Raw genomic sequence first — 15,774 nt, forward strand, 5'->3', positions numbered from 1 at the left:
GCATTAAATGCCTTTTACAGGAATATATTGCAGAATCCAGCAGGAGCATCATACATGCCCATTGCTTTGTAGGGGATAGAAATGAAGGGGAGTGCTGGCAGGGGGAATGAAGATCAGTTGATTAATCAGTTGATTAGAAATGCTCCTTTGGGAAGGCTGGTGGTTCTTTGAGTTGGTGCTATTCGTGAAAATGGCACACAAAATATGTATACAATTTGGTTTTTTGAGCCCAGCACTACTTAGAATCATAGAATGGTTTGTGTTGGGAGGAACCTTAAAGCTCATCTTGTTCCAGTCCACTGCAGAGACACCTTCCAGTAGACCAGGTAGAGCCTCACTTCTCAATCTCAGCATGGAGAACAGCATTCAGCACAATAATCTTAAAATCTAAACTAAATTAGAGAAGACAAGCTGTGGCATTCAGTATCTGTGTGTGTTGTGATGTCTTTGAGCCCGAAGAGGCTTCAATAGCAGCAGTTGTTGGTAGAAAGCAGGCACCTGCCCTTGTTCTCCTGGGAAATCCCAGAGAATTGGTTCTGCTCTTGGTCCTGCTCACTCTTCTCTTGGAGCCATTTTGAAAATTTGAGAATCTGGATAGCAGGGAGCTTAAATTAAATTTCCCTGTGTCTGTTACCACAGTCATTATATGGGACTTGCTCACAGATGAAAAGATTTTAAGCTGAAGTCAGGAGCTGGTTGTTAGAATAAGGATGTTAGAAAGCTGGGAACAGGCTGAGGAGTTTGCAGCCAAACGGTGGTCTTGCTAACATAGGAGTAATGAATCTACATGGCCTGATCAGTAATTTCTTAAAACTCCTGGATTTTTCAGTTCCATTGACCTGCAGCAACTCAGTGACTGCCAGCAGCCCTGCCTGGTAATTGCCAGCAAGTTCCACAGTGCTGCTGATGCTGTCCTCCCTGGCAAGTGATGCTGACCTTGCTCGGCCGCGCCGCTCCGAGCGTGGCTGAGAGCACTGCGGTGTGTTGCAGAGGAGCCAGCTGACGTGTGGAGCTCCAGGGAGCAGTGTCACCCTGCAGCTCGGGCTGCTCTGGCTGCTGCTGAGCACTGTCACAGGACAGCAGATGGGGAGAGCCAGAGGAACAACCTCCCACAGCACCACGTCATCCATCGGTGGCTTCGCTCGTGTCCAGATCTGGGCAGGCTCTAGGGTGGATAATGTAATGCTTCCTGCACTGGTGTTCTGAATGGGTACTGTAGGCATGTTCATTTGGAGTTCAAAAGTAACTAGCTAGTGCTCTGAACCAGCATTAAATCTCAACTTCACTAGTGCAATGTTGTGTAGTTCAGAGGTTACGTCTCAGTGCACACCAGCTCTTAGCCGTATGCTGGTGGTGAGGTCACCTATTGGCCACTGGATTGAATTTTGTCACCAAAGCCTGTAAAACTTTTTCTGGTGGCTAAACATAGGCTTCAGGTGTTGTGTTTTCCTTTGTATATTGGTCAAACTCACTATTTTATACCTACTGCTTGAATGGTTTTTGTGGAAGTTTTGTGAGAGTGTAGTAATCTTTTGCTGTTCAGACTTTCACCTCTTCCAGACACGTGACTATAGGTATGAGTTTACAGGTTGGATATTTTATACTTTCTTTTTGTTAGTAAAATACACACAAACCTGGAATAAGGTAAAAATCAGGATAGAGAGGAATAGCGTTGTAGTCTTTCATAGCCCATAGGATGGTTGGATTTGAGTAGTGATTGCCAACGAGAATGTCATTGGGAGTTGCAAGTGACACAACATTCCCCATGTTCCTTATCATAATTTTCATAATAAAACTATGTTACATGTGTCAGAGGGTCTCAACATTTTTTTCTGGGTGTGGGGAAGTTTTGACAAGACCCATGGTGAACTAGTATTTAGTAAAGCAGTTCTCTTGCACGGCCTTCAAATAATGGGCGTAAAAACATGGTTCCAAATCAAAACTTCTTGTTTCTCAAGTTTAGTCAGCACTTACAAAGTTGATACCAAATCAGCAACATTTGTACAATGATGTCTTCTAATTTGCAGGACTGAATATGTAGTGGCTGACATGACTGTGTGGAATTTTGTCTGTTGTACAGAAGAAATATTTTCATTTTGATCACAACTCTTGATGTTCTCACAGTAGTTTTGGACTTTTTTCTGCTTCAGAACTTATTTTAAAGGGATAGTATATAACTTTTATAATTTAGAAATGGTAACAGTACATGTATTTTGTCATAGAATCTGTGATTCTTAAATACAATGATCTTTTCATATACTTGAGTATAAATGTAAAGACATTAGAAGTGTATGTGGCAGAAAACAAACAAGCAGCTGAATTAAAGATCTGGTTATTTGATAGTATTCCATGCAGCTCTGAGTCTTCAAAAGGCACTGCTGATTTTTGCTTTCTTGAGTAGAAAGAGCACATTTGTGGAGTCATTCAGTAAAATTCATATATCTGCATATGTGTGTTCATTTACAGACAGATCTATAACGTAGAGGTGCTGTTATATGTAGCTGTACCAAAAATGCATAATATTCTTTCTCTGTACTCATTGTCTTAAAGGAAATTCGAAGCCCTTTATAGACCAAACCTTTTGTTTAGATTGCACTACTTTTTGTTCTATATTGATATTTTCTAAAGGTAATTCTTGAACTAAGGCGTATAAATTGAATTTATAAAGAGGAATCCTGCTTCATATTGGATTGCAGCATTAGCTGATGTTTCATACTGTGGGCTCTTTGGCCAGCTGTAAAGAGCCCAGACATTTGTTTTATAGAAAGGTGCATCATTTTCCATCAGTTACATGAAATCTGAAGTGTAATTGGGTAAACTTAGTCTAAACTACCTTTTTTCAAAATGCTCATCAAGTTACAGATTCAAATTCAGTTTGAATTTGATTCAATAATTCAACCATTCAAATGCAAATTTAAATGTGTAACCAAAGTTTTATGATTAACTTTGTCTCCAAATCTGACTTATACATCTTGTTTTCATTTCTTTTTCTGCCTTTCCCCAAAATCCATTTTATTTACAGCTTCCAGCTGACCTAACCAAGATGCATCTCACCGACAACCCTCATCCTCAGGTGACGCATGTCCCTTCGAGCCAGTCAGGATGTAGCATTGCCAGTGACTCTGGGAGCAGCAGCCTGTCTGATATTTATCAGGTAAGATTGCTTCTGTGTCCGTTTTCCTTCCTTGATGTTAAGCATTCCATTAACAAGAAGAGTGACCCTTTATCCAAGTCTTTGAGTAAAGCCCTCTTAATGCTTCCACTGCATCTACAGCCACACAGAAGTGCAACAAGCTTGTGAAGCTCTTGTTACTGCTTTTCACATCTCTTTGTACCAAGAAGTATGCTGTGGCATTTAAAAGTCACATTTGTTGATTTATGGGATCATTTTCCTTTCTGAAATGGAACAAATCTCATGAAATCAGCCTTGTGTTTCCAATACCTTCCTTGATTATTTCTGTTTATTGCTAATAGCAGATGTTCAGTTCTCTAAACAAAAGCATGCTAATAAACCCACTTTCTGCACTAATTGCCTGTGGAAATTCTAGTGTGGATTGCTGGGAACAGAAGCTGGCTGAAATCCAGAGATAGCTTCATTTGTTTACAGATAATACACTTAATAAGTTACCTGTCTCATGTCAGATCTCAGAGCTCATTTCATGATTGTTTATGTTCTGGTTGAGGAGGGAGTTCGGCTTGGGTTTGTGTTGATCAGTCATTTCACAGCTTTTCCACTTTCTAGTTGCAGTCTGATTACAATGCTGAGTACACAGCAATTGTTGAGCACAGTGTAGGTGTAACTTAATTTTAGACACCTGTTCCCTCTCCTTAGGTGCTGTCTGGGTATTATTTCTATACTGGAAACAGATTAGTGATATCTCTATTTACAGCAACATACTGCTTAGGGATCTTTAAAAATAAGACATTAAAGCAAAAATTCTTTTAGGACATTAAAAGTGTCTCTGTATTTTTCTCCTATTTAATCTATTACCTTACTACTCCTTGAGATTTTCTTGCTGCCAGCTAGGTCAGGAGTAGCTGGCAGCAGTGAGAGAGCCTTTTCAAGATGCTCTGTGAATCTTCTGGTGTTCTATATCTTTATTATTATTATTTTTGATGTTCTGATCAACAGAATTGATGTAATTAGAGTCACCAGAACTAGTCTGTGCATTGTACCTTAGCATCTCATACATTAGGATGGTGATGGACAGTCTCCCGGACCATGTCTGCCTGCTTGTCTACCTCAGTAGTTTGCAGAGGTTGCTCTAAGTGAAAAGCACTTAAAATGTATTATTGATAACAAAGATACCATTCTAGCAATGATATCTTGTAATGAGTGAATACTCTATCATGTGGTTAATTGCCTTATGTCTACTCATCAGAAAATGCCAAAAGAGCATAATAGCTAAACAAATAAAAATTATATAAATAAAAGAAATGATGGAGTAGCATATTCATATGCACTGTAGTAAATAAACAGTGGTGCCAAGTATTCTATACTCTAAGGAATGATTAATATATTAATGTGAAAATGACTGTAGATTTTCTCTGAATTTCGAGGAGTGAGGACTTTTCAGGTAAGAATTTCCTTTTCAGTGACATTAGTCTGTCTGGTTTTGCATCCTGAACATTTGTAGGATGGACATCAGTAGGAGATTTTCTGACTGGCCAGGGTGATGGCTGAGGCAGTTCAGCACTCAGACTCATGTGAGATCTTCAGATATAATTGTTACAGCCTTGTATGATCGGAGCTACTGTGTCATCCATCCTCAAAGTTTGCATTGATAAGCTGTGGGTGAAGACAACACATGCAATAGGCATATCACAAAGGGGGGGGGAAACCCCAAGAACCTACTGGATTTGTCTTTCCATTTCTTATTTTTCAGTGATTTTTCAATATCTTGTTCTCAGATACCTAATGTGCAAATAGTAGCCTGTTAAAAGATGCAGTTTATGAGCATTTATGTATTTTATGGGCTTTATTGCAGTAGCAGTAACAGTTAGTGTTGGAGAAGTCTCATACTGTTTGTCACACATCTGTAAGTGATAGCTAGATATTGCTTAGTAATAGATAGATACTGTGTAATAATGCCATGGCACAGTGTTGAACATAGCATTATATTGCAGTGACACATCAGCAGAGAGAGATTTTGAAATCACAAAAAAAAAAGAAAAGTGTTTCCCCCATATTAATCATATTATGAAGGCAGAGAATCTCTTTGATATGCAATAAATCTACAGTTTGAGTTTAATGTATTGGCTCAGTAATTGAAAGCAGTTTTTGTACAACAAAATACAGCTTTTCATGGAGTATTTTTTGAAAATGATGCTTTGCTTTTGCAGTCAGCTTCGTATCTATTACATGCCAAACTCTCCAGGAATTTAATTAATGTCACTAATATTAAGAATAATTTTGATTAATGTAGCCTTGGAATGATCTTTTGAATTAATGGTATCTTAATGTTCATTTTTTACAGTAAGTAGTGCAAACATCATTTCAGAATAGGAAAATATGATCAGAATGGTAGGACCAAAGAATGAAACAGTATTTTATTAAGATTTGGAAAGGTTTTCTCTTTCTCTATGTACTCTGCATCCAGTGGTCGTGTTGAAATGTGCTTTCACTTGATCCAACTGCCTCTCAGCCCAGGGTAAAGCCCATTTCCAATTAAACAGCAAATTATCAACATAAAGCTTAAGGTGAGATCAGCAGAAGAGGATTCCTGCCTGTAAGCACTGCTATGAACACAGTGTTAAACCCTGAGTTAATTGGAAAAAGTGATGAAAATAAATTTGTGAAGGTATTTTTCTCCATTTTCCTTTACTATTACTACTCCGTGTTGAAACTTAGTGTTTTGGTGTCCAGAAATGACACCAAAATGTCCAAATGTGTGTATTATAAATTTCAGCTTGCTTTGGAATACTGCAGAGCAGTTATCTTTGTTAGGCTGTAGACCTTTCTTAATTACAGAAAAAAAAAGTTATTCTCTATAATTTTGAAAACAGTTTCTTGCTTGAAGAGCATTTTTTATCTATTTTTTTTCATTCAACCTGTTTCTGATAGTATATTTAATTTCAAAACGATAGTGTTCAGCCAGAAACATGGGAAGCTGGGTGGTTGTGCATACAGCAGTTGGAATGAGTGTTTGTACAGCTGCATTGCCCTTGTTGAGGTGTCCTCAGAAAAACAGAATTCAGCAGGTATTACACAGTGAAAACATCTTCTTTGCCCTTTCACGGGACAGGCTTTAAGGTGCCCAGCCAATCTAAGCTGTCCCTCTAGATGTAGGTGTGCAGGGTGTCACCTCTACTGTGATGAAGCTTGTATCGATACCTGTCAATGCTCTTCTCTTAATGACCAACCCATTTACCTCGATTTTTTTTCTTACCTATTTGGTTCTGTCAGTGGTGTGCTGAAAGTTTCTTTCTCCCTTTCACTTTTTTCCCAAGATCCTTCATTTATCACTTTGGCAATATGTACTCTTTGTGGGCAGCAGCATTATTGCCCAGCAATAATTCCAGTTGTGGTTAAGGTTCAGATATTAAAATCGATTATCTATAAAATATTCATCAAGAATGTGTATCTCAGTAGATACTTTTGCGCTGTAGACCTGATCCTGGAAATCCATAATTGTGAGATTTGGGGACTGTAGCTTCTGTTTTCATTTAGTTAATCAGTAGCTCATAAATGTTTCTGTTAAGAATGATTTTGATATTTGATAATGGAAACAGCTGGAGCATCATGCTTGGGAAGAGCAGCTACTTCCGCAGACGGTTTATGAGCAAAATCCTTCCCCGTTCCTTCCAGCACTGCCTGACCTGCCAACCTTCTGTCAGCCATCTGCACGTACTCCTAGAAACACAGCTTGAGGACCATCTCCTGTTTCATGGCTTGATCAAATCATAACTTACTTAGCAAGAAAGGAGAAGATTTGGTTTATTTTCCTATATAGGACATGCAAAATTCTGTAGAACCTCTAGCCTCAGTTTTTCTAACTTAGCTTGATGTTATCAAAGTGGAGATTGGTGGTGTTGTCTGTCTTACTCAGCCTGGAAAAGCTGATAAAAATTTTGGCTATTTAGATGAAGAAATGCTATAAAAGTCTTTGAATAAAACACTGTACTGATCATGTGCTGCTGAGACTCTCCAAGCACAATTTGCGCTTGGGCTTAATTCCAAAACTGTTAATGTGAGCTACAGAAGCCAGTAAAGTGATGTAATGTAAAACAGATTTAACCCTCTCTGGATTGTTACTCTTCTCTGAAAGAAATATGTACGTTAAATCATTTAAGCTTTATTTATTAGGTTTGCTGACTAATTATTAAAATGAGGACAAGGTCCAAGGATATATCTAAAGCCCAGTATTTTTTGGTCTAGTGCAGAAAGGCAAAGCTGCTCAGCTCTCCAAGTACCAGGGCTTGCATTAGCCATTGGCATGGAGTGTGTAGGGACGTGTTGACAGTGCAGCCTGCTGTAGTTAAAGCACTTAAAATGAGCATTGGTTTATAGGAGGCAAGGAGGGCAGTTTTCAGTGGTAGTTGCTGTTCCCACATTTCTCAAGTCCCTGAACCCCAAGATGGGGACTGGGGGAATGAAGGTTCGTCTATGAGAGGACCTGAGTGTACACAAGTCCATGGGATCCAAGGCAATGCATCCCATGGTCCTGAGGGACTTGGCTGTTGGAATTACTAAGGCATTCTCCATATTTATCCACCACAGTCTGATGAAGTCCCTACTGACTGCAGAAAAGGGAATAAGGCTTCAGGGAGACCTTATTGCGCCCTGTCAATACTTACAGCAGCCTTACTAGAAAGACTTTTTACCACATCCTGTAGTGATAGGACAAGGGACAGTGGTTTCAAACTAGAAAAGGGTAGATTTAGCTTGGTTATAGGGAAGAAATTCTTCCCTGTGAGGGTGCTGAGACACTGGTACAGGTTGCCCAGAGAAGCTTTGCTGCCCCATCACAATGTTCAACCTTTATTTTGGAGGTTTTGTGAACATAGAGAATACTTGATGCCATAGATTGTTCAGTGTTTTTGTAAAAACTCAAGGATTTGTTTTCAAATGAAAGCGAGAGTTGTAAACGTGATAATTAAAAAACAAACTCCATTTTCTGCAAGTCTCTGTGTAATTGCCTTATACCTCACGGTGACACTTCCCGTTGTTCAAATTTTTTAATTTAAACACAGAAACGATTTGCATGTTGGCTTAAACTTGAAAAAAAGTGATTGAGCAACTACTCTGTAGAAACTGAAAATTTTTAGCTACTATTTTTTTCCTTCCATCTGTTTGGAAAGTTATTTTCATGCAATTACATCATTTAAACTTTCTATAAGGAATTAGCGCAAATGATTCCTATGTGATTCTGCTTTTTGTTTCTGGTATTGTGTTCTCTTTCACTGTTGCCTTGTGCATCTGCTCAGTGCGATGGCTATGTTGCCATCTATTGATGACAGTAGAAATGTGTCTACAGGCATTGGGTAACCAATGGAATGCCTAAACTTATTATTAATCTGTTAGTAACACAGACTCCAAATACAAAAAACCAAGTTTGCATGACCTCACAGGAAAGAGTAAATGCTGTAAAATGAGCATCCAGTAACTGTAGATTCCAGTGTAGCACGTCTTCCTCGGTGTTCAGAAGGGGATCTGCTACAGTTTCTGGTTTGACTTGTTGGTCATAGAATTTACATTTTTGTATTAGCTACCTCAGACCATAAATCCTTCAACTGAAGGCACTGAACTCTTTGATGGATGTTTTCTTTGTAGGCCACAGAAAGTGAGATGGGAGATGTTGATTTGACGGGTCTTCCAGAAGCACCTGTAGACTCTGAAGATGAAGAAGAAGAGGAGGATGAAGATATTGACAGAACTTCTGATCCGCTTCTGGGGCGAGATGTTGTCCGAGAGTGCCTTGAGAAAGAGCCTGCAGATAAAACTGATGATGATATTGGTGAGGAGAAAAAATTTAATAAATGAACTTAACTAAAACTACCTCATCTGTAAGAGAAGCTTATCTGAAAGCTGGTTAATGAGTTAGTGTTCAGTGTATATTTTCATAATTGAGTGGTGCCTTCCAGAGATCACTTTGCTCCAGTGATACTGTTAATTGAATGATTTCTCCTCTTACTATCCAGAGAGTATTTGTTCTGAGAAACTAAGCATTTTAAACCACGGTCTTTGAGACATTTAAGATGTGAAATATTATAGTGATTGTATGTGTTGATGTAATGGGACAGGTAGCAAAGTAATTTTGACTGCCTGAAACTGTTGAATTAGTTATTAAATAGCAAAGAGAACATGCTATTACTGAGTATATGTATGCTTAATTGTAAACTGCAAAACAGTTAAAATGAAGATAATTTACTGCAGCGTTTAACTAGGAATTGGCATTCGTTTCAGTAGTAAAATTTGCTTTCTGCTATACTTAAGATTGCATCTCTGAACACTGGAAAATCATTTTGTGCTCCTGTCAAGCTTATAATTACTGTACCTAAGGGTGTTTTTAATTTTTCTAAATGTTTGAAGCTGAAGTGCTTTTACTCTTAGCTAGACTGCTGCCCTGAGAGTCAATCAGAACACCAGCAAGGCTGTAGAGTCGAGTTCTGGCTGTTGATGACAAAGTGCCTACTGGGCTCATTTAGCCACAGGCACTAATGGGGAGTGCAACACCACTGAGTAATTTCCCCCTGAATTTGACTGAAGTTTAATATACCTGTGGAGGGTAAGGTATCTAAGGAACCCCTGGGCCTTGCAGTCGTCATACCAATGTTTCCTTTGTCCAACAGAGCAATTATTGGAATTCATGCATCAACTCCCTGCCTTTGCAAACATGACTATGTCTGTGAGGAGAGAACTTTGCTCAGTGATGATATTTGAAGTCGTAGAGCAAGCAGGAGCCATCATACTTGAAGACGGCCAAGAAGTAAGTCCCTGCTTACAGCACAGTGTGGGTGCTTCAGGCAGTAAGTTAAAGAGCATTGGGGTGAAGGGCTGCAAAATCTGTTCCCCATCTCTGCACTTCTCCACTCCTGAAAGTCAGAGAAGTCTTCTCTTACTGTGACCCATATCCAAAATCCCCAAACCTTAGCCAGTCCTTTTGGGAGATTCTGCCTGTGCATTGGTTCCCTGCCCATAGCAGGGGGTTGGAACGAGCTGATCTTTAAGGTTCCTTCCTACCAAACCATTCTGTGGTGATGACTATCTTGTCCAAGATTTCAACTTGGCCAAGTATAGACATTAAACAGTGTTCAGTATGTTTTTATCACGTAAAAAGTGATAAGTGCTAACTTATTTCAAAGATGGTTTGTGACATAGAAGAAAGTGTAATTTCCATTAGTAAAATAATTCTTCATGTAATGTAGGGTTTTTAAAATACAAATATGGAGAGGTATCTTTGCCCAATAATGTAGGTATTGTAAATGTCCAAATTAGGAGCAGTTTCCATACAGATTCACTGGGAGGAGAGAGATGTGCAAATTAGTCAGTGGTCAGGCTCCCAGCACAGGTGCCCTGAATCACTGTCTTGAAGTCTCTCTCTGCTTGGATCATGACATCTGGAATGGCATTTGCCATTCATCCCTTCAGTAGGACAAGATCCCTCTCTGATAGTGACCAAATGGGTACCAAAGGGAAGAGTGTTCATTCTCACTAAATGGTATAAATACATCATAGCAATCATCCCACTGATTAGAAACCAATCTATTCATCAGCATTCCTCCCCCTGGAAGTAGTTCTGCAAAAAATGAAGAATGCTGAAAAACATTCTTGTTTCAGTCATCTTCATTGCTTGCCTCACACTACACAGTTTTAGTGAATTAAATGTTGCAGAGCCATGGTGACAACAATCTAGAGACTGCAACAATGAGCCTTTCTGAGATAAGAGCTTAGAAAAGTTATTGAATTACCTTCACTTTTTAATTTTGGGTTTTTTTTTCCACTTCTTCTAGCTCGATTCTTGGTATGTTATTTTAAATGGCACAGTGGAAATCAGCTATCCTGATGGGAAGAGTGAGAGTCTCTGTATGGGAAATAGTTTTGGGATTACTCCCTCTCTGGACAAACAGTACATGAATGGAGTGGTCAGAACCAAAGTAGATGACTGTCAGGTAAGATTGCTATTCTATACAGCTGCCTCATATTTATAAGCATCTGATAAGAGAAAACAGACTACTTTGATCTTAAGTGTATGGTCAGGTGGATGAAAAGCTAGGGATAAGCCAGAGTCCAGCTGCATCCTGCACTGCATCCAGAGAGGTGTGGGGATTCTCCCCCTCTACTTTGCCCTCATGAGGCCCTACCTGGAGCACTGGCTCCAGCTCTGGAGTCCTCAGCACAAGGAGGACGTGGACCTGCAAGAGCAGGTCTGGAGGAGGCCACAGGGATGGCTCAGAGGGATGGAGCACCTCTGCTATGGGGACAGGCAGAGAAAGTTGGGGTTGCTCAGCATGGGGATAGGGATTCAGTCATGTTTTAGATGCTCACTCACAATGCCTTGTTGTTTGGGGACAGTTTGTGTGTATAGCCCAGCAAGATTACTGGAGGATTCTGAACCATGTGGAAAAAAACACTCATAAAGTGGAGGAAGAAGGAGAAATTGTGATGGTAAAGGAGCACAGAGAGCTGGATCGCAGTGGAACCAGAAAAGGGCACATAGTTATCAAGGTAAATTTCTTGCTATGCTTTCCATTAATCTATTGAATTTTCATTTATTAGTAAATAAATGTAATTCAGTTTGCATCCAGAACACATACTCAGTTTTGTTTGTCTCAGCTCACAAAATGTGATTGGAAGGAATTGATGTTATTTTCCGAATTTATTCCATTTCCCTTTTGATAAAGTTAGACCTGTTCAGCACAGACATTGAGTTTTGTACTGGGAGTATCCTTTGGGCATCTTTATGTATTGGCCTGTTTTTTGTAATATGGAAGAAGAACTTAAACAGCTTATTAAAAATAAAATTAAGGGAAGTTGCTAATTGCTTTAGCAAGGTGTTACCTATGCAAAACATCAGGAAGATTTGATTAAAAACATGTTGATGTGGCTTCTCCTGAGTTTGCCATAACTGAGCTTTCTAAAGGGATGTACTGTTAACATGATCTTATGCTGAAGTACTCTCTAGGGAGAGGTAGTGATGAGAGATATCAGTTATTTTTTTGCATTTGCTTTTTTTAAGGCAACACCTGAGCGACTCATCATGCACTTAATAGAAGAACATTCTATTGTGGATCCAACCTACATTGAAGATTTCCTTTTAACATACAGAACATTTCTCACAAGCCCCTTGGAAGTTGGAAATAAACTCCTGGAATGGTTCACCGTGGACAGCCTCAGGGATAAGGTTGGTTTGAGCCTAACAAATTAGTATTTCTGGTGAAAACATATTCAAATTGATTCCTTTTTGTATTGCTGATAAAATAGGATTATGCTTCAGTTATTTCATATGAAGTATTTTAAAGCAAAGTATTTTTCACTTATATCAAGAAAGGATCAGTGTGTTGTGTGTGAAGGTCTGTTATCCAAGTCAGGTGTGACACAGCTGCTCTTCTGCAGACTCATAGATACTGTTTTCTATTTAATTTGAAGAGGTCAATGCCAGTCTCTGGAATCTCTTTTCATCAGAAATTCAGGGAAATTGCATTCAGGATGTCTTGGATATTCCATCTTTCTTTTTACAGCAGCATTGTGCTTTTTTCCATAATTTCTACTGCAGAACTTTAAGTGCATTGAGCACATTTTGTTCAAGCAGTTCATTACAAACTCTGGATTTAAACTTTGCTCAGGACAGGTGCAGTTGGCAAAAAAATGGTTCAGGAGGAGGACCAGGTTCATCAATATATAACCATGTGCACATACATGAAAAATGTTCATAGTCTGGAACTTGTATCATGCCAATTTGTTGAAAATTATGGCAGTAAAATCCTTAGCCAGTGGTTTTATGTGTTTTTCAGCTTTGAGCTGAAGGAAACCCAACAGACTATGAAAATACTTGATTTTTTGCATAGGAAATTGTCCAGCGTCTGCTGTGGTTACTGCTTTTCATACCTCTTTCCATGCTGTTCGTTTTGGCAACTACTGGTTTTTAAGAAAAGGGAAGAGAAAGAGAAGTGTCTCAGCAAATAAAAGTGGAAATTGTTTAATTTTACAAGAGAAACTGCTATAGACTTATCTTTTTATAATATAGATGGGTAAAATAGTTGTCACACTGACTTTATCATGAGTGGTAGTAACTCTGTAACAGGTACAAAAGCAATCTGAGGATTTAACTAAAAGCCCCTAGAAGGAAAGCTTTTTATTATCATAACTAGACCTTTCTCTAAGGAAATCATTAAGATGCTTCTGAAAAGGATATTTTTATGAACACTGTAGGGAAGAGTCAGCTGAAGATGAATTTATGCACCAGTAGGTACTGGATGATGTAACCAGTTAGGTATTAAAATATTTGGGGTTTCATTTTTCATTTGTTACCACAAATAAAGGAAAGGAGAAGATGATTTCAAGTATAAATGTTTTCTGCTTTACAGATGCAGTAATCTGTCATAGGTTATTCTGCCATGTCTATGTATTCTTCTTTGCTTATAGGTTAAAGCTTCTGGGAGAAGAACGATAGGTACCTTTGTGTATATATATATATACACACATGATTTATTTTGTTTTTATAGGTTACCAGAGTGGTCTTACTGTGGGTGAACAATCATTTTAATGACTTCGAAGGAGATCCTGCCATGACTCGATTCTTGGAAGAATTTGAAAAGAACTTGGAAGACACGGTAGGAGCAAAACAGAATGACTGTCCCATTTGCTGATATTATGTGTGTATTGTGTGTTACCAGTGCCTAACACACAGTAGTCTGTACTGTAATAAATGGCCTCTAATATTTAGATATAAAGGCCATATCAAGTAGTGCCTGTGGCACTCACTTGGGGTTTTTTGCATTTCTGCAGAAGAGGACAAGGTTTATTTAGTAAGCTCTGAATACATGGCATCCATTTTCTGGCACTGGGGTGTTTTTCATAACTGGGTTTCCATTTCTAATAAAAGAAACATTGCACTGCATTTTGTCTCTTCTGTGTTACAGAAAATGAAAGGCCACCTCAGATTGCTGAATATTGCCTGTGCTGCCAAAGCAAAATGGAGACAAATAACCCTGCAGAAACCTTCCAGAGATTCACCCTTGTTTTTCAGCCTTCTTGGAGGCAGTGACAAGGGGTTTGGTATTTTTGTAGAGACTGTGGAGATGGGCAGTAAAGCAGCAGAAGCTGGGCTGAAGCGTGGTGATCAGGTAAAAACAGTAATGTGAATTTAAAATATTCTGGTTCAACCAGCTGTGGTGTTCTCATCAAAATGGTTATGCTGTGTGCTAAAAGCAAACCACTGGCAAGTGTTCTCTTGGGAATGCCACAGTTCAGCTTCCATTTAAATATTCCAAAACAGCATGGGAAAAGAAACCAAGCTGTGGTTATTTTAGGAAACTTTCTGATTGGAGATGTGGTGAAGTTGAAACCATCAGATTGTTTTGTGGGATTGATTCCTGCCTAATGTGATTCACTGAGGCAGGTGGGAACAGTGGCAGGTCACACTTGGTGAAGATCCAGCTTTTATGTGATACCAGTTCTGTGGTTCATGATCCACCATTTTTGATTAACTGCAAGAATGTCATGTTATGATAGAAAATAAATCTATTTAAAGCATTTGTCAGGTAGAAATGGGCGGCCTGACTTACAGGGTATAACTTCACTGACATGATGAAAATAGTTATTTTACAAGGAATGTTTTCATTCTGCAACTGCTGTAAAGATGATGTGATAACTTCTGGGAAGTTCTTTCTGTGCCTGTATTATCACCTTTGTAAGTCTTTCAAACAGATGTTCTCCTAATAGCCCAATTTTTATTTTTTCTGAAAGATAATGGAAGTAAATGGACAGAACTTTGAGAACATTACCTTTGTAAAAGCTCTGGAAATCTTAAGGAACAACACACATCTCTCCATTACTGTAAAAACAAACATTTTTGGTGAGTAGACATTATAGATGATATATTTTTGTGTATGTGAAGGGAAGACTCCACTCTTTCTGGCTTTAGAAGTGCAATAGGATTCCATATCTTTTTTTTTTTCCAACTTGGTCTGGGAGTGAGAAGTTGCGCAGAAGTTTCCTCGTTGTGCCTCTGTTAGTTTGGATAAGTTCTCATGTGCCAAGGGCTGCACATTGGGTGGCACAGAGCCAGCACAGGCAGCTCTTCACTCCCTGAGAAATCCTCAGATGACTGTTTAAGCTGCTTTAGTGTCCCTCCATGCGATATGGCTGAAACAGAGCCAAGGGATCTGGGCCAAAATATTTTTGCCAAGAAGCAGCAAAAATGCAAAACTGGGACTATGTAAAAGTTTTTATAATGGCTGTAAGAACAAGAGGATAAATTGCTTTTATATCTCAAATTGAAAAGGAGATATAAAAAGTGGTATGGCATATAAATGTTGGCTTTTAATTGTCATCGTGAATATAAACACATAAATACCTCTTTAAAATCTCAGTCAAATCATCTGTTCTTTTTCCATAATCCTGTTCATGCAACAGGATAACCACAGTTACAGCAAGAATGAGACTGTGCACAGGGTAGCTCCTTCCTCCATATTTGTATCCGAGCTCTTCTGATGATTGAGTTTCTTCCTCCAGTTACCTGCCCTTGTTCACAATGGATTTTCTTTTCAGTTATTATTCTGTGTTTATCACTGCCCAGGTAAAAGGGTTCAAGCCCTCAGCAGTTGCTTATT

At 38.9% G+C, this 15,774-nt stretch overlaps 1 protein-coding gene across 1 annotated transcript in view; it reads left to right on the forward strand.

Moving 5' to 3' along the window:
* RAPGEF6 (Rap guanine nucleotide exchange factor (GEF) 6) overlaps positions 1-15,774 on the forward strand; it is a gene marked incomplete at its 5' end in the record, with an annotated part of 95,936 nt that overhangs the window by 49,095 nt on the left and 31,067 nt on the right. Inside the window, 9 exons of the mRNA XM_009081570.1 lie at positions 3,023-3,154; positions 8,774-8,957; positions 9,793-9,929; positions 10,954-11,112; positions 11,516-11,668; positions 12,180-12,344; positions 13,666-13,773; positions 14,083-14,286; positions 14,909-15,017. Of these exons, the coding sequence (XP_009079818.1) occupies positions 3,023-3,154; positions 8,774-8,957; positions 9,793-9,929; positions 10,954-11,112; positions 11,516-11,668; positions 12,180-12,344; positions 13,666-13,773; positions 14,083-14,286; positions 14,909-15,017 (1,351 nt within the window). The remainder of the gene's footprint in view (positions 1-3,022; positions 3,155-8,773; positions 8,958-9,792; positions 9,930-10,953; positions 11,113-11,515; positions 11,669-12,179; positions 12,345-13,665; positions 13,774-14,082; positions 14,287-14,908; positions 15,018-15,774) is intronic.

Source organism: Acanthisitta chloris, unplaced genomic scaffold (assembly GCF_000695815.1).
Source record: "Acanthisitta chloris isolate BGI_N310 unplaced genomic scaffold, ASM69581v1 scaffold11199, whole genome shotgun sequence".
Classification (NCBI taxonomy): Eukaryota; Metazoa; Chordata; class Aves; order Passeriformes; family Acanthisittidae; genus Acanthisitta; species Acanthisitta chloris.